This window comes from Sapajus apella, unplaced genomic scaffold (assembly GCF_009761245.1).
Source record: "Sapajus apella isolate SASKATOON/1434 unplaced genomic scaffold, GSC_monkey_1.0 scaffold22, whole genome shotgun sequence".
NCBI classification, from domain to species: Eukaryota; Metazoa; Chordata; class Mammalia; order Primates; family Cebidae; genus Sapajus; species Sapajus apella.
Window position 1 is genome coordinate 6,796,761 of NW_022436962.1, and position 19,030 is coordinate 6,815,790.

Sequence of the window (19,030 nt, forward strand, 5' to 3'; positions counted from 1 at the left end):
ATTCACAAAAAGACAGACATATATACCTTATAGATATAGGAAAAGATGCTGAAACTAATGAGTAATTAGGAAAATGCAAGTTTAAACTCTGGCGAGATATCATATCACACCTCTCAGATTGGTATAAAGTATGATATGGTGATGGTGAGGATGGGATACAAGAGAATTCTGCTGACAGGAGGGAAAACTTACACTATCACCTTGGGAAAACACATTGCCTGCACCTGGTAAAATGGAACAAGCACATAATTCACATCCCATTAATTCTACTCCTAGGCAAATTCTACATATATGCACTAGGAGACATGCTCAAGGGTGTTGATAGCAATATTGTCCACATTGGCCACAATCTAGAAACAACCCAAATGCCTGTTGACAGTGAAATATATAAGTTATGGCATACTCATATGATGGAATACTACACAGTAGTGAAAATGTTACGGCCATGTGAAGCATTGGGCCACAGAAAATACCACACAATATGATTCCATTTATGTAAGTTTCAAAAGCTGGACAAACTAAACAATTTCATTGAAAAGTGTACACCTAGCTGGTAAAACTACAAGAAAAACAAAGAAAGGAATAACCAAAATCTAGTTAGAGGGCTATGGGATTGGGGAGGGGCACATCAGTCACTGTCAATCAGCTGCTGATAATGTTGTTTCCTTATGTGGGTGACGGATTCATAATTCATAAGAGTTCCAACATATAGATTTTGAGCACTCATTGCTATAATGTGATATATTTTACAATGGAGACAAAATTAAAATGGTAAAGAGTTTCAGCTCTCCCTGCTCCAGGTAGGGTGTGATGGACAGTTTGGTCCCCCATCTGACCAGCCAAGGGGGGAGTCCGATTTGCCTGGGGTTCCAGCAGGTGTATCAGATGTAATAATGAATGCTATCAGAGAGACGAATACAGGGCCCTCTTCTTTATGGGCGAAGAGTGGTCATCATTGTTAGGGAGGGTGGCCAGACACGAATGGGTTAAGCTACCAAAAAGTAAATAGCCCCAAATTCCTTTCAGATCGTGCTACTTAATGTCAAACACCCCAGCTGAAGCGGCATTTGTGCCTGTCTTCAAAGGCCATGCAAGCTTGCATGAGCTAGTTTATAAATTAAAGTGTGTGCGGGTGACGGGGCAGTCTGGTGGGCACAGAGAGAAAGTCTTGTTATAAAAAGTGATATTTTCTTTGGGGTAGGTGCTCAAACTTCATATATCAGATTGTCGTGGGCAATGAGAGCAAGACATTCACCCCAGGTGGAGGCAGTAAGGAGGGCTTGTATGCACAGAATTTATGAAGACAAGAATAAAGCCAGGCTTGGCCTGTTTCTTATTATCCCTACGAGCCTGCAGCTCCAAACAGCATCAGTGATAAAGTAGCTCTCCCTTCTCCCTGGCTTGATATTTTGACCCTTGAGACCCCCACCAACAGTCCTGGAGACCCCCACCAACAGTCCCACCAACTGGAAACACCATGAGGGCAGGCTTCATTTCTGCATTTCCCTTAGGCCCTAGCACAGCTCCTGCCACATGGCAAGTGATCAGGCAATGCTTATCGCTTTAAGCATTATTAAGCTTTCATACTTAGGTAAACCATAAAATTAGATATAGAGGAAAAGAGCTGGGCATGAAGGAGGGCGCAGCGGGGAGAGAAACCAAAGACATGGGTGGGACTGGGTCAAGCGCTGACTCCATCGCTTGCTTGACACGGACACCGTGGTTTCTGCACCTGCGATCTTGTGGGATTGACAGTGGAGTTGAATGGACCTGCCCATTAGCGTATGGCTGGACACAGGGTGTATGCCCAACACTCATGACCACTGAGGTCTAAACACCAATGGCAGGGTGAGGAGGTAAACTAAACAAATATGATTTTAACTTGGGGGAGGAAAAGCCAGCAGTGTTCTAGAAAGCAAACTTAGGCTCTGGGTCTCATCTAGACTGGCATCTAAATTGCAGTTTTAGGCCAGGTGTGGTGGCTTATGCCTGTAATCCCAGCACTTTGGGATGCTGAGGTGGGCGGATCACTTGAAGTCAGGAGTTCGAGACCAGCCTGGCCAACATGGTGAAACCCTGTCTCTACTAAAAATACAAAAAAATTTAGCTGGGTGTGGTGGCACGTGCCTGTAATCCCAGCTACTCAGGAGGCTGAGGGATGAGAATTGCTTGAACCCAGGAAACAGGGGCTGCAGTGAACTGAGATCACACCACTGCACTCCAGCTTAGAAGACAGAGTGAGACTTTGTCTGTAAATAAATAAATAAATAAATAAATTGCAGCTTTGCCACATGCTGCCTGTGTAACCCAAGGGAAACAGATAATGATACGTCCTTTGCAGGGGTACAGTGAGGATTAAGTGACAGGTTAATTCGCTTACTATACATTCAGTAACTATTTATTGAATGCCTAATATATGCTTAGTATGGTCTCTTGTCATGCAGCAAATGTTAATTCCCCTGTCCCTTTGGAGGACAGACTAATAGCTGGACACTAACATTAAAAGAGTCAGTGATATGCAATAGAAGGTCTTGGGAGAGTAGTGCTGGAAATCCTCTAAGTGATTTCTGCACCCGAGGGTAAAAGAAGAAAAAAAAAAGAAATTGTATGGAACATTTACCGGGCCTCAAACATGTGTCATGATTGAGGACCACTTAAGACATCATGCTTGCCCTTAGGAGCTCAGAACCTAGGGGAGGAGTCTAACATCCACACTGATCACCACAGCAGCGTATGTCAGTGAGGTGGCCCAGTGGTCTAGGGTGGCTGGGAGACAGTCACTGATGTCCAGGGCACCCGTCCTACAGGAGTAACCCAGGAGCTGACTGTCTCAGGGTAACTGGTGGGGAAAGGAGGGATGTCACAGGCAGACGCAAAGCACAGGTGGAGATGCACTCGAGGAAGGCATGGCCTGTTTGGAGACTCCTGATAGTCCCCTGGGACATATGTCACCACACTGGATGTGGGACACCAAAGGTGGTTTCCTGGCAGCAGCCTGGAGCAGAGGAGAGGGAGGGTGTTGCAGTGGGCCACGCACCGGGCATCAGGGCATGACAGAGGCTGGGGCAGTCACCAAAGGTTGACTCTGAAGGTAGGCAGTCCACAGGCTGGGACAGTGGCCGGGAGCCCTGCCTCAGTCGGTATTACCTAAAAGGCTACCAGGCAGGTGGGGATAGAGGTGACAGTTGACATAAGGGATGGGGAGCAGTCATTGCTCTGGAGGACTTGTCCATGGGGCCATGATCACAGCCACCAGAATAAGGGCCTACACAAGGCACCTGTGCCAGGGGAGAAATGGGGCCGAGGCAGGGCCACTCGGGGACATTTAGTAGACGGGACCAAGGCAGGACCCTGTCCTATAAACTGGGTTAACAAAGGCAGCTTGGGAAGAATTGCACCCAGGTTCACTCCTCAGGACTCTGGATCTCAAAAGTCGGTGGGTAAATCTTCCTTAGACTTTGCATCTCAGCTCAAATGTGGCTTCCACTGAGCCTTCTCTGACCACAGGTGCACAGTAGTCCCCTCACCCCCGTCCTTCACTCTCTAGCCATATTGCGTTTCCTTTCCAGCATTCATGATTGCCTGGAATGGTCTTAGGCACACATTTGTTCATCGTCTGCCTCTCCCAACAGGATGTCAGCCTCAGGAAAGTAGAGCCCCGGCTCTTGTCCCTCTTGTGTTCAGCTGGACACCAGGCCTGGCGTGGACACTTGGTGTGTGCTGAGAAACTCAGCAGCAGCAGGAAGACTCCAGCCACACGGGGCTTCAAGGCTGAGATGGAGTCAAAAGAGACAATCTGGCTGGGCACAGTGGCTCACGCCTCTAATCCCAGCACTTTGGGAGGTCAAGGCAGGAGGATCACTTGAGCCCAGGAGTTGGAGATCAGCCTGGGTAACATGACAAAACTCTGTCTCTGCAAAAAATACAAAATGGCGTGCGTGCCTGTAGTCCCAGCTACCTGGGAGGTTGAGGTGGGAGAATCACCTGAGCCCAGGAGGTCAAGGCTGCAGTGAGCTGTGATTGTGCCCGTGCATTCCAGCCTGGGTGACAGAGAGAGACCGTGTCTCAAACAAACAAATAACCCCGTCTCTACTAAAAATACAAAAATTAGCTGAGTGTGGTGGCGTGCACCTGTAGTCCCAGCTACTCGGGAGGCTGAGGTGGGAGAGTTGCTTTAACCTGGGAGGTGGAGGTTGCAGTGAGCTCAGATCGTGCCACTACACTCCAGCCTGGGCAACAGAGCGAGACTCTGTCTTAAAACAAACAAAGAACCAAAAAAACCAAAAACAAAAAAAAGAGAGACAATCTGAGCACAAATGGCTTTTAGGGAGCTCTCATTCTTCCTGCCTTGGGCAGGATTCATTCAGAAAATGGCGTGGGCCTGAGCTATCCGGTGACAGAGGGCTGTGGGGGTCCCACATGAGGAGCTGGCATGATGGTTGAGGTTAATGCCGACATCGGGGGTTCCCAACAACTGAACTGGGGTGGGGACAACAGGAGATATGACCAGAAAAGACACTAGGGCCTGATAAAGGACCTCAACACTGTGCTGATGGGTAGGGACTTTATCCTTTGGGCACGGGGAAGCTGTTGGTAGTTTTTAAGCAAGGGAAGTGACAGGCTTAGATCTCTATTTTAGAAAGAAAGGGCCCAAATAGGATGTATCTCGAAGACCACTGAGTACCAGGGATCTGAATTCTTCCTGCAATGCTGAGTGGCTGTTTGCAGAGCACTTGTCAGGGAAAAGTTCTTCTCTGCTGCCATCTAGTGGCATTTTGGGAATAATACCTGATTGGAGGTCAGCAGAAGCTCTTCTGTTTCCAAAGGCTTCTGAGCCAATAACCAAAGAACGTGTTGCACCTGGAACCCTGCTCCGGCTGCCATCACCTGTGTACTGGAAACTGCCCACTGGCACATGGGCTCATGAGGCAAGAACTGCCCACAGGGCCTGGCATATCCTGCACGGACCACCTTCCCACCTGGCTCTGACTTGTGCATGTTTTAGAGTCAATAGTGTGCTTAGAGAGCCTCGGAAGTCACCACATCTTCGGGGAGAGGGGTACAAACCAAAGATTTACTTTGCAAGTGAAAGAGGCATCCCAGGAGACCCAGAAAAAAAAGGAAGGCAAGGCTGAGAGCAGAAAGGCTGCATAAAGGAAGACCACAGAGAGGCCTGCAGGAGCCAGATCGCAGCCCTCGGGGAAAACCCGGGAGGAAGGCTGAGGAGTGAGCCCAGGCCCAGCTCCGGACATGGGGCTGGAGGGGCCTTAGGGACTCAATTCCAGGTGCAGCATTTGCAGGAGGAGCTGAACACCAGGCCCGTCGGGCAGCTCTGCTGGAACAGCCACCCCCCTGCACAGCTGTAGAAGCTGGACCGTTCCTGAGGACTGGGGTAGAGCCCATCAGCTTTGCCCTGGCAGAAGGAGTCTTGTCCAGGGCTGGGGACATGCTCAGGTTCAGAGGGCTGACCTGGTGTTGGAACTTCACGCTCTGGGGTGCCTGAAGGCAGGTACGGAAGACCTGGGGAGACAGTGAAGATTCAACAAAGACTCCCCCCAAGAGATCCCAAACCCACAGGCAGAGCACACAGGCAGCAACCAGTGGCAGGCAGCAGCCCAGCACCGCATGCCCTATAGGCTGGGCACAGCCAGGTACCCCAGGCAGAGAACAGCCAGACAACTGCCATACTGACAGCTGGAGCGCAGTGCCACAGACAACACCTGGTACACACGTGACAGGCAGTTAAAGCTTTATCCCATCTGCAAGCACAACCCCATACACTGGTGAGGCGAGGAGGGGTTGCCAGCTGCAGGCTAAGGGGAGGCTTTCTCCCCGATAAGAGAGGAGCAAGCTGCTGCTCCCAGGTTGGGGGCCCTCTGGAGGAAGCCAAGGTTACAACACCTTGGGTGGGCATTGCTGCAGCCAGGAAGAGAAAGGGCGCAAGAAGGAAAATTGTTTCGACAGTTTCCTTAAGCTCCGGGGGTGCATGAAACTTGGGAAATTACAGTATTGGGGCAAAGTCATTTCCTCAGAAGGACCCAGGACCTACAGTTCATCGGAGGCATAGAGCTGTGTTTGCACCCCACCTCCAAATTCCGCCACTGGCCCCAGCCCCTTACTTACTCAGTTCCCGCCGCAGCGTCTGGATGAGGGGGTATTGGCCCTGGTTGCAGGAGAAGCCGGCAAAGTCATCTAAGTCCAGCGCCCAGACCATGGCCCCGCCCAGTCCTTTCTGCTTCAGATAGCTGACCTGTGCAGGGAGGGGATGCAGTGGAGGAGCCCAGGGAAGCCCGGCCGGGCCAGCCCCAGAGCCTGGCGATCTCTCTGGACAGGGCCCCTTTTTCTCCAGCAGCCTCAGGCTCATGAGTGGCTGGAGTTTCTGGAGACAGCCCCAGGCTGGGATCCTGGGTGGCTGAGGCCTCATGCTGCTTGGGCATCGGTCATTTTGCAGTCTCCTTGTCTTAACATAAGCATGACCTGGGGTGGGGTGGGTGTGGCCAGGAAGAATAGTGTCGGATGTGTGCGCCTCCCTAAGTGGGACCCCTTTACAGCTTGGTCATGTGTGGGCTGAACTGCTTTGTTTGAGGGTACTGTATGCTGGCCAAAGTAAGTCCAGTTACCACAGGGAACAACTCAGACTTCCAAACGTTTGCTTCTCTGTGTTCATGTCTTTGTCTTCCCTGAGAGCCATCTTCCCTTTACCAGATTCCTGAGGCTTCCTGAAGGTCTGACTGTGTGTTTCTTCAGAGTGGGCTTCTCTGTCCTCTAACCTTGCCAGGGGGCCATGGTGCGTGATCCTTTGCTGGCCCCAGCCTCCCTTTCCACTAGCTCCCTTCCTCTACCTGCCCTGCTTGGGGGTCCAGCTATGTGGGCCTACATTTTGTTCCCAGAGTTCAGCCTCCACTTTCTTCCCACCTGTGTCTTTGCTTGTACAGTTGCCCCCCGACCCCGAGAATGACCACCTTCTATGCCTTGGACTTCTCTGAAATACCCTTCTACTGTGACCCCTTCTTCCATCTCCCCAGCCAGGATCGTGCTCCCCCTGCAATTATCCCAGAGGGCTTTGTCCCCATCTCCAGAGACTGTCGCTGTCAGCCACACGTGATAATTGATGTGGGGTGTACAGAGAAACTAGTGCAGCAGTCATCTTCAGGAGCTGACAGTTTCACAGGGGGCGTGGCACGAAACCAGCTAAATGCACTAACTCTTCAGCCCACCAATAGTGGGCAGGAGAAGGGGGTCCTATAAGTAAAGCAAAATGTAATTTGAACATGCACCAGATATTGCCAAGGTGCTGAATAAAGCCACATGCCTCACCATGTATATTTTGCTTCTTCAAGTGTCTGTGGAATTAGTATACTATTTAAAAAGATAGAAATCCTTTCCAGAGTGCTGCTAAATATAGAGTGATTTTTTTTGTCATTTTGTCTTTTCTGAGTCAATAGGTAGTAAAGGCACAAAATGCTATCACGTGGAGATTATGAAATGTTCATTCAAAGGAGACTTGCCCTTGAGGTCCTGAACTGCCCTCATTTCATGTCATTGGCAGGCCTCGTTCACCCAGGACAACCCCTTGCCAGCAGAGCTGGGCCTCACCTTGGCTTTGAAGCTCTCTGCATCATCAAAGCCCACCCACTGCTTGTCCCGGAAGATGTAGGGCACCTTCTGGTCCTGGATTCTCTGCTTGGTGGCCCCCTTCCAGGAGCAGACCTGTGGAAGCAGAAGGCAGCACTGGGAAGGAGGAGGGAGGCTCTGGCAGGCACCTTCCCCTCCTCACCAGGAGACTAGAGATTGGAAAATTCCCATCTGAGGAAGGCTGGAGAATCAGGAGGTTCTCGGTTTCAGTGACCTAGAACGCTGGACCCAGCTTTAGGCACCTGGGCTTACAGATAAATTCAAAGCAGCATTGATGGGATGGAATTTACCTGGCCAGAATTCTCTGCACCTGGCATCCTTACTCAGAAACGGTGGGAGAAGGAGCCTTCTGCTCTCTCAGCATCCCCTGACCCCCACAATACCCAGGGTTGTTATGGGTTTTCCCACCTCATAGTAGGCCAGCATCCCTCCTTCCTTGGTGAAGGGGCCAGGGGCACCAGACCCTGTGGCTGGGGCCCCCACTCTGGTGTCTGACGAGGAGGCCAGGGTGAAGGAGCGTCCGTAGGTAGGCATGCCAAGGATCAGCTTGCTGGCAGGTGTCCCCTTCTGCAGCCACAGCTGCACAGCAGCATCCTGGTGGCAGAGGAGAGCAGGGTTAATTTTCTCTGCCCTCAGCCTGGCTCTGATTGTCTAAGACTGGGAGATCCAGAGACAGAGCTAGGTGGGCAGAGGCTCCTCAGCAGGAGCTCCAAGGGCCTTCATTAGTATTCCAGCCCTACCCCACCTTCTTTAGAACCTGCCTTAGACCCGTGACCCCAGCGAAGAAGCTGCATGGCATGATAACCAGAGAGCATGGGCTTTGGACGCAGACAACCTTTCACTGAACAAATAGGTACTCATGGCCCACTGTGTGCCAGGCGCTGTCCATGGTGCTTCAGATGCATCAGTGAACAAGGCACACACAGATCCCTGCCCTACCCAGCAACTTATTTAACCCCTGGTGTCCTGTCAGCAACAGGAAATAAGGAAAATATCCATCTCTTAGGGCATTGTGAGAATTAAAAGTTATAATGCGTGTAAAAGGTCAGCACAACACAATGAAGGGTCACCGTGGTCATCATCGTTATCCTGGCTGTCGTCTTGGTCTTACCCTGAGTACAAAAGGAGGGAATTAAGTCTGCTTTATCTATCTCTGTATCCCCAGTGCCTAGAATGACACCCGATGCTCAGATAGAACAAAGGCTTCCTTACCCGCCTCTGGATAAGGCTTTCCCCCCATTATGTATTACTTGACGTAACACCCCCAGGCCTGTGATGGGGGAAGGTACCTGATGTAAGTATGATGAATTAATGAGTAATGAAGGCTCATTCCTCAAGCCAAGAGTATGGTTCAGTTTCCCCAAGAAGCTGCTCTAGTTTTGTCAGGTCTAGTGACTCTGAGCCCACTTAGCCCTTAGGAAAGGAACACTTTTCACTACATTTGTTTAAATGCCTTTCTTTTTGTCCATCTGTACAACTTATCGTTGATCAGACTGGCGCTTTCTGAAGGCAGAAGTTGGGGCTTCTCCTGATTTGTATAGCTCTTTTGTGCAATTGGGAAAAGCCACCCCTCTGGCTACAAGCAAACCCCAGGCACACCGTGCGGTGGGTAGAAGGCCTCTTTGTAGGAACAAGTCGGCCTCCATTCCTCAGTGGATTCAAGGTACACAATGTGGAGAGCAGAGTGCTGGAGGGACTTCAACCCCACTCGCCTCTCAGCTGAATGTCCTTCTTTCCGTGTCTCCCCACTGGCACAACGATACAGCTTCCTCCAAAACTGACACAGTCTTCCAGACGGGATAGAGAGGCCAGGCCCAGTGTGAAATGTGCGTGCCTGGCTCACTGGTCCAAAGAAGTGTTCTTTATTCATGAAAGAGCCAGTAAGCCAAAGATGTCCCCCACTCCAGCTGACATACAGAGATGTGGGCTCTCCAAAAGTAAAAAGCATTTTAATTTCGGGCTTTCTGTTTGTGGTTTGGTTTTGCTTGTTTTAAGAAAGAAAAATAATATGGGTATCATAAGCCCTCTCTGTAGGCTTTTATAAGCCCACTCTATATTTTAAAATATAGAGAGGACTTATAAAGAGGATCTAGGTTGGGAACATTGGCTCGTGCCTGTAATCCCAACACTTTGGGAGGCTGAGGCAGGAGGATTGCTTGAGGGCAGGAGTTCGAGACCATCCTGGGCAATATAGCAAGACTCCATTTCTAACAAACTTTAAAAAAAAATTAGCTGGTCATAGTGATCCCAGCTACTTAGGGGGTGGGGCAGGAGGATGAAACTGCAGTGAGCTATGATCGTGGCACTGCACACCCTCCTTGGTGACAGAGTAAGATTCTGTCTCTTAAGAATAAATAAATAAAATTTTAAAAATTAAAAGTGTCTTGATTGCTCAATGAGGAAAAGTTAGGAAATTCCCAACCTACCCTAGTCTAAAACCCAAGCTTGCCCTTTGCAGGTGCTGGGGGTACTTCTGCCCTTGAGTGACATCCCCAGAGAGGTTATCAACTTGGGAAAGCTCCCACCCCTGACAGCACCTTCCAGTCAACCAGTGTGACATGGAGCACAAGTCTGCCCACTGTCTTGAAGGAAATGGGGCGGGGGGTGGTGAGGGAGGCAGCAGCCCTGCTGGCTGAAGACTCAGGCTCAAAGTGGGCTTCCCCATGATCACGTGTTTGTCACCTAGTTGGTTTGCTGTGTCCACCATCAGCCAAGATGCCCTGCAGAAGTGAGGTTTCCCCTCAGCAGGGGCATGGACCAGGAAAACAGAATGAAACAAGCAAAGAAACAAAAACGGTGCTGGTTTCTTGGTGCCCTGTGTCTTTTTCCCATGAGGGCCTCGGGGCTCAAAAGAGGCCACCAGACAGAGCCTGCTGGACAGGGAGTCCTGCCTCAGCCCTCCGGTCACCTACCACGTTGAGGCTGGCCGCTGCACCACTCTCCCCTTGCCTCTTGTAGAGGGGGCTGTTGTGTCCCGTGACCTTCTCCCAAGAGCCATGGAAGTCATAGGCCATAAGGTTGACAAAATCCAGGTTCCTGCAGGAGGCATGGAAGAAGAGGTGAGGAACAAGGGATTGGGGGCAGGAGGAGCCCTTCTTTCTCCCTCCTACTGCCCACAGTGTATGGCCCGGGGAGGAACCGCTGGTGTCAGAGGCAAAGGTGGCAGCTCACCAGGCTCTGCAGAAGATGAGCTAGCCAGCAGTCCCAGCCAGCCCCCTTATGGAGGCCATTCTTATTTTCATTCAAACTTGTCATCCTCCACCCACTGTGTCCTCAGCACCCCCAGGCCCTCCCTATTCCACTCAGAAAACTTCCTGCTATATTGCTATTTTGGAGGAAGCTCTAAGTCAGGGTTTTTCTCACTTCAGTATGCACACAGATCACCTGGGAATCTGAATAAAGGTTATTCTTCAGAAGATCTGGGGTGGGGACTAAGAGTCCATAATTCTAAAGAGCCCCTGGGCATCGTGGTGGCCATGAGTCCACATGCTGTACTTTGAGGAGCAAGGATCCAGAAAACCCATTCTCTTGGAGACAATGGCTTCACTACCTGCTCAGGGGCATTTTCACTTTAAGAATGAGTTTCCAGGGAAGAGGACAGAGGTCCAAAATGAAAGATCTGGAACAGGGCAGCACCAGACACTGAGCAAAACCTTCCTGGGTGTGCTGGTGGAAGGATGGGACTTTCCCAACACCTTGTAGGTGAATGCCTGCTCTACCCCTGGGAAAGCTCAGTCTGCGCTTGGCCTCTCCTCCCTCAGAGAGCATGGCTCCAAGTCATCTGCCTGAGACTTACTGGGCAATTTTGTCCACCTCGTATCCAGTATCCACATAGGTTCGCCCAGCTGGAACCGCTGCACTCAGAAGGAGGCGTTCCTTCCCTGAGGTCTGAGCTTCCTTCTGGAAGGCGTTGGCCAAGTCCTATGGGGGTGCAGCTCAGAGTCAACACAGGGGCAAGCACCAGGGAGGGGGGCAGCCTCTGTGAGCCCCAGGTAGATGTTCATTGATCGGAGTCTGAGACCTGACCGTAGGGCTGATGTGTGCCGAGCAGATATGCGAAGCAGTTGGCTCTGGGGGCAGGGCAGATCCTACATGTGCTGTGGGGCCCCAGCTCTGGGTCCCTGTGCAGACTGGGTGGTCCCCACCCCGCCCAGCCTACCTGCACCAGGGCTGTGAAGCGCTCCTTGTCTATGGCAGGGCTCCCCCGGCTCCCTGGGTACTCCCAGTCAAGGTCAAGGCCGTCAAAGCCGTATTTGCGCAGAAACCTGATGGCTGAGTTGACGAAGGTCTGACGGTTGTTGGCCGTGGCTACCATATCTGTGAACCTGTGAGGTGATGAAAGGGAGTAAGAGCCGGACTTGGAGCAGACAGGAGGCCACTCTCACTCAGAAGAAGGAGAGAAAACACTCAGGACAGTGCGTCTGCGTCTAGGCCGGGAGGGGCGCTGGGAGGGCTGCTTCAGAGGCTGCAGGGATATTTGCTCTGGTGACTTATGGTCCTGGCTAAGGAAAGGGGACCACCCAGAGCACTTCTATCCCTGGACACCACCAGGGGCATACTGACACCCCAGGAGTCTTGCTCCCCAAAATTCCCTCCAGAGGCTTCCTCCAAGCCCCTGAATTGTCCCATCCTGAATCAGAGCTAGTTGACACCCTTGGAAAGGAGGTTTAAAAAGAAGAGGAACTAGTTTCTCTAATTCCTCTTGTAAGGTTTTTCTCTCTCTAATTAGAATTTCCTCTAATTCCTTTGCTAAGGCTGGTGAACACCCGGGGAGCCACTGTTGTAGTTCCGGGCAGGCTGACCTGTCATCTTCCCTGTAACTCACACGTGCAGAGTGCTTTGTGCTTTTATTACTGTTACTCGTCAAAATCCCCAAGCTGCCCAAGAACCACCTCTCCATATCTTCCTTCCTTAGTGGGAAGTCCCTGGACTTCTTGGGGATCTCAAGTTCTTTACAGATTGATCCTATTTTATTTTTACTAATTTAGTATGAGGATACCAGGCTAAAAACTCCTGCATTTCAATAAACAATCTGTATATTAGCATTGCTTTTGGAAGATGAGTCATAACTTTCATCAGATTCCCAAAAGGATTCATGATCCAAAAAAGTTTTAGAAAGACCATTCAGAGCCCTGGGAGCCATATATTCTGGATTTTCTAGAAAACAGCAAGTTTCAAATACTCCATTCCATTATCTCCATAAATCATTTAAAAAAAATGTTCCCCAAATGCCAGTGTTTTGGCATCTGGGCTCAATCTCACAGATTACCTTTTATACTCAGAAGTGGAATAAACATTCTTTCTGGGACAAGATACCCCATTTCTGAGCTCAGAAAACACAGACACTGCATGCTGTCAAGATTAGTTGGGACCCTCCCTCTTCTCGTTTCATGGAAGAAGAGCCTGGGGCGTGGAGAGGTCCGAGCCTTCTGCTGTGTTTAGACCTGTGCTTCTGGGAAGACTGGATCTGAAATAGTCTGGAGTGAAGCTCACTGTGCCGCCCTCCTGCTGGGTGCCAAGAACCCAGAAGAATATTCAGTCCCCCTGAGTTCAGCTGCCCTCCCCCTTCCCCTAGCCACACCTGAGCCTGGCCCGATTCCCTGACCAGGGCTCCCTCTGGCCAGTGCACCACGTTCCCTTGGAGGAGCTCTACCACACAGGTGACCACTGTCAACTAACTTCTGAGTGCCGAAATTCCAGCCTCCGATGGCCAACAGGGTCTTCAGCTTGGGATTCCTGGGAAAGATAAGAGACACATCAGGATTCACCCCGCCAGCTCCCAGGGCTCCCAGGCAGGGATGTTGCAGTGGGGAGGGGCACCCAGGGTGGGGACGTGTAAAAGTGTCTATGCACAGAGCCTGTACTGAGCTCTCTGGAGACAGCTGTGGATTGGGAAAGGAAAGGCATGTTCCTGACTTGGAGAACTGCCTGTCTAACTGGGGAGACACCGTTGTGTGGGCTCAGGAAGCAAGGATTGGGGCAGATCCTCAAGAGGCTTTGTGAAGGCACCCAGAACACTGGAGCTGAAGGGTGGATCCATTTCACAATGAGGAAGGGACTTCACCGGAGAAAGAGAGTCTCACAATCCCGATCCCACTTAGACCTAAACTGGAATGGCCCTTAGGATCCGCTGAGCAACCCCTACCTCTTTCATTAAGCACAGGAGAGGCCAGAGAGGTGATACGGCTTGCCCAAAGCCACACAGTGGGTCTGTGTCAGGGCCTCCGCGCTGGGGAAGGTGTCTGGCTCTGGGAGGAGGTTACCTGTCTCCCCTCCCCCGCCTCCGCTTTGGCTCACATCTTCTTCAGGCTGTTGAACTCCTGGTAGAGAGTCTCGTCATTCCACTCAGTGGTGCTCAGCTGGTGATTGGTCATGCCAGCGAAGGCGTAGATGAGGTGGGTGCACAGGCTGGGGTCCACGTCCTTGGGCAGGAAGCGAGCCGCCCCCTGTCTGTACTGGGCCCAGTTGGTGAAGTAGCAGACCAGTTTTGCAGCAGAGCCTGGCCCATTGGAGTAAAGAAAAGAGATAACTGTCAACAGGGCCTTCTGGGGACTGGTCACCCTCCATCTGGGGCAGGCAATGCTTTTGGACATCCCTCTTCTACACCTGGAGTCAGTGGAGAGACCCAACAGGCAGTAATGGCATTTGCTTTACGTGGGTGGAGCCTTGTAGTCGGGAAAGCATTTTCAGAGAGAGACCAGTCAGGGGATCCTCAGAACACGGAGTAGGCAGGACCATCATCCTCTAAGCCCTGCGTTCCCAGGAAGCAAGCCGAGGCTTATGAGCTTGGGACCCATCCTCATCAGCATGGCTGCTAAGAGGACAGAGCAGCGGTGCTGAGACCCAAGTCTTTTGACTCCTTGACATCCTTCAAAGTGGCTAGTCTCAGAGTCTGAGTTCCCAAGACCAGGGTCTCCCTGCCCACAGTTAGGCTCTCCCCTCCAGGCCCTGAAACCTGACAGAAGGTAGCCCCAGGCAGCCCCAGCATGAGGCCCAAAGGGAATTAGACACGGCATGCTCATTTGCAGAGGGAAGGCAGGCAGAACTTTCAGAACGGTTTGGAATACCTCAGGATACTTCATTAACATGCAAACAGGTAAGTAGCAGAGAGGAGGCCCCAGTTACAGGCCCGGGTTTGATGTTTCTTTAGTCTTGCATTAAATCCATTTGCATTTGCTTGTTATCCCCTGTAGATAATCTATCAATATCTATCAATATCACTAGTGAGATTCTAATAAAGAGCTGATTATTATTATTATTATTATTTAAAGACGGGGTTTCACCATGTTGGTCAGGTTGGTCTTGAACTCCCAACCTCAGGTGATCTGCCCACCTTGGCCTCCCAGAGTGCTAGGATTACAGGCGTGAGCCATAGCGACTGGCCTAAAGAGCTGGTTTGATCTAGGAGAATGCATTTTATCTCTAAGTATCCCACACACTCTAGGGTATTGTCTCTAGAGTACCGTACAGTGTGTGAAAAGGCTTTGCAGGAGGTGGGATGGTCTGTTCCCACAAGGGCCTGGTGGTGACACCCCCACTGAGGTCAGCCCTGTGCTGGGTTGACCAGGATATCAGGAAGCAAGAATGCCAGTCTTCATTTCAGCATCTGCCAAAAATAGACTTTGGGTCGACCTCATCTTCAGTCCCGGCCCCACCTGATAATGACTGTGTGGTCTCTGGGGTCTCTTCCAGTCTCTCAATCTATGATGGTGTGGCTCGTACGAGCCAACATTTCACGCCAAGATCTTGATGGAGCAGTGAGTTTGGACTGGTGCGTGTCCGTGGCTGGTGTCTGGAGCCTGAGACTTCCCTTTGCCCCAGCAGGGTTTCTCTGTACCGCCTCTAATGCCCACATGGACAGGGATGGGGGGAGGAAGAGGAGGGGTGCAAAGTGTCTATGGGAGACTTTCTGGAAGAGAGTGCTCAGGCAGGCCTCAACTAGAACCCAGGAGCATGAAGGCTGACCTCCAGGCTGCACTTGGCTCTGGAGTGCTCAGTCTCTAACCAGAGGTCACCCAGGAGTGCAGCCTGCTGGTGTGGCTGGGGTGTATCCTCCAGTGATACAGGAGAATTGGTGAACTCCCCAAAACAAAAGAGAGGAAGGAAGGGATGAACCCAGAGAACACATCCCCCAGGCCATCCAGGAGGGAGCCAGGAAGCCCTTTTTCCATCATGTCATGCTGTTGCATATCAAATATTGTTAAGAATTTCTGTACTGTGGAGAAAATAAAGTGCACTGGTTAACAGCAGGGACTCTGGCATGTCAGTGTCTGGGTTGAAATCCCAACTTTGCAACTGACTTGCTGTGTGACTCATCTTCCTCCTCTGTGAAATGGGGAGACCATTGGACCTCCCACAACGTGTGTCACAGGACTCCCGTGTGGACTAAAAGTTAATACATGTAAAACACTCAGAGGAGCACTGCATGGAGGAAGCTCTGTTCTAGGTGCTTCACATATATTAACCTTTAGTCCCCACAAAGTCCTACTGTTATTACTATACTGCAGAAAACCCAGAAGTAGTCTGGACTAAAGCTTTTCGAGAAATCTTCAACCTCTCCTCTTCCCCATGTTTGCTGTTTCTGTGCCCCCGGCTGTTCCCTCCTATAAATCTGAGAGGGGACCCTGGTGCAGTGGTTTATGCCTATAATCCCAGCATTTTGGTAGGCCAAGATGGGCAGATTGCAAGGTCAGGAGATCGAGACCATCCTGGCCAACATGGAGAAACCCTATCTCTACTAAAAATACAAAAATTAGCTGGGCATGGTGGCTCATGCCTGTGATCCTACTACTTGGGAGGCTGAGGCAGGAAAATTGCTTGAACCTGTGAGGTGGAGGTTGCAGTGAGCCGAGATCGCACCACTGCACTCCAGCCTGGGTGACAGAGTGAGACTCTGTCTCAAATAAAAAGGCTGAGAGGGAAATGTATGTCCAATGCCACAGTCCAGCATGAGGGGCACAGTCACAGGACAAAGTCTGAGAGGCCAACATTCCCAGGTCGCTGATGCCCAGGGAATGGGGTGAGACAAGAGGAGGACCGGGAGTCTGAGTGGCTGGAGATCCCCGAGATCTCTTTTCCCTTTGACATCACAAGGAGCTCCCTCCTGCCTCTCTCAAGCTCCACATCTGATCAGTGCAACAGACCAGAAGCAAGTGTGTTGTCCTCACAGAGCTGAGGGCTGGGGATGCTAAGCCAGATGAGACTTAGGTTCCCTACCTCCAGCAGCTTGGAGTCTGGTGTGGAGAGGCATCTAAGCCGATAATGAGGGGCACTGCGAAATGTACTGTAAATCACGCAGGTGCTGCAACAGCCCAGAACGCAGAGGAGAGAGCCAGCGACCCCAGGAAGGGAAAGCCCTGAGAGGGGCTGACGGGCAAGCTGGCTCCACAGATGTGCAGAAGCTCAGCTAGTGGATAATGAGGCAAGAGCCTTCCTGGGAGGGCTGCTAGGGGATGGGGATGTTTTCAGGGGTCTGAGCTTTGGAAGAGAGTCCCCGCTGAAATCTGGAGCTCTTGGGGAGTCTGGCGGGGAAGATGTGTTGGGAAATGTGGCAGAGCCCGGAGAAGGGGCTGAGGGAGTCAAGGGCTATCCCCAAGGAAGAGATCACTTACCCCATGGGATCATCAGCAGGACCATGAAACCTAGAGCAGCACAAGAGAGAAGGCCAAGGTTACACCGCCATTGTCACCTTCCCAGGCCCCACCGCTTATGGAAGCACAGGAGGTAGTGAGGCAGGGCTGATTCATACACATCAAGCTTTCTCCTTTCAGAAGGGACCCAGGAGGGCACTGTGCCTGTCCCCTCATGCAGCCCAGACCATGGGGGTCCCTTCCTGGCCTAGGTTGGTCCTAGAAGCTGATGGAAAGTTCCATGGGATGAGGCTGCCCTCTCTGTAGAGCCCTGTCAGTGGAGGGCAGGGTGGATTAGGAAGACTGTGGGAAAACCGCTGACTTGTGACTTATTCAGAGAGACAGCTTCTCTTTTGGAACAAGAAGAAAACCTGTCCTGGGGCTGGAAAGAACCAATATGGAAGGGATGGACGGGGAGAGTCCATCTCATGGAGAGGGCCTGCGCCTCTGCTCCCACCATTTACGGCTTCCTGATGTCTTTCACCGCCTGGCTGTGGCAGGCATCTACAGCCTTGGAGACCTAGGGTTTGACAGGACTCCTTCAAAGAGATCTCTTTCATCCGGTGACCTTGGACTTTCTCATCAACCTAATAGAACCTGCATGATAATTTACAAGGATGCCCAGGGTCTTGGCCCCAGGCTGCCCTCTTGCAGTGAGCCGATGTGTGGTTGGGGAAGAGCCTCTTGGCAGCGGGTGCTTCTTGGATAAGGCCGAAAGGAGGGACCTAAGAACATGGGAAAGACACAAAGATCCAGTGCAGGGCCCTCATTAACTATGGGCTTTCAGGACAGAAAGAAGAAAGTCAAGTCATCTTCAGCCTGTTGAGAAAAGCCTTCCTTTGCAACACGTCTTGTGGGCTGAAAGAGGAGCCCGCAGGAAAGGTAATCAAGGGACTGCAAGCCAGGAGGTATGAAGAGGGATAAATGACCCTCTGAAGTTCTCCTGAGTCCTCCTGCTTCCTTGCAAAGGGTAGCAAGGGGTCCCTGGACATGCACCTCCCCACCTGCCACAGCTCTCGAGATCCAGCCCGCTCTCCCTGACAGCTCACCTGCCACAGACCACGCCATGACCAGCTTTCCAGCTTTTCAGACGCAGACCAGCTTCTCAGGTCCTGCTCTGCTTTTATCTGGCCACCCTGTCCCACCCCAGCCAGGAGTGTTGCAATCAGGGGCACCAGGGGGAGGGGAGTGGGAGCAGGGTGGGGAGGGATAAGATATCAAGTAACACGAATTGGGCAAACTTGACACAATGGCCTTTAGCAATTCTTGCTTTTCTGGAACAATCAGAGGGTGGCTCTTAGTGTTGCCAAACTGAGGAAAGCGGGAAGTGCCCCTGAACCTCCTGATGGATGAGCATGACTCTGTCTTTCGGTGTGTAGGTGGTGAGGACCATAAGCAACCCCAGACTTGATAGGGCTTTGGAAGAATAGAAAGGACTCAAGAGTCAGGGCAGCTGCGTTCCAGGCCAGCTCTCTTGCTTCTCCACTGCCCTCTCTCGAACTCAGTATCTCTATCTGGACGATAATGGGTTTGCAAATATAATTTAATTTTCATAATAGTAATGTTTCCTACCCATCGATGGAGAAAAATAGACAATGATAAACAGTGACTATGAGTTTGGTAATAGCTTGAAATGTCTATGTTTCCTATGAAGAGTAAGAATGGTAGACATTTCCTTAGGTTTCCCAGGGCTACGGTAACAAATGACCACCAGCCGGGTGGTCTGAAACAACAGAAGTTTATTTTCTTACAGTTTTGGAGGTCAG

At 51.2% G+C, this 19,030-nt stretch overlaps 1 protein-coding gene across 1 annotated transcript; it reads right to left on the reverse strand.

Moving 5' to 3' along the window:
* Positions 1-5,052: 5,052 nt before the first annotated feature.
* On the reverse strand, positions 5,053-18,389 carry CHIT1 (chitinase 1). Its single transcript, XM_032288808.1, has 11 exons — positions 18,314-18,389; positions 17,247-17,276; positions 13,933-14,134; positions 13,315-13,371; positions 11,795-11,960; positions 11,432-11,556; positions 10,548-10,671; positions 8,044-8,229; positions 7,597-7,710; positions 6,124-6,250; positions 5,053-5,520 (listed from the first exon to the last, which is right to left on the reverse strand). Exons 1-11 carry the CDS (start codon positions 18,330-18,332, stop codon positions 5,276-5,278), a joined length of 1,395 nt encoding a protein of 464 aa, XP_032144699.1. The 5' UTR covers positions 18,333-18,389; the 3' UTR covers positions 5,053-5,275.
* Between the last annotated feature and the right edge of the window lie 641 nt (positions 18,390-19,030).

Coding starts and splice junctions, on each gene's coding strand:
- CHIT1 (XM_032288808.1), bottom strand. Junction 11,557..11,794: donor GCTTCACAGCCCTGGTGCAG/GTAGGCTGGGCG, acceptor GCACCCCCATAG/GACTTGGCCAACGCCTTCCA. Junction 6,251..7,596: donor CAGAGAGCTTCAAAGCCAAG/GTGAGGCCCAGC, acceptor CTCCCTGCACAG/GTCAGCTATCTGAAGCAGAA.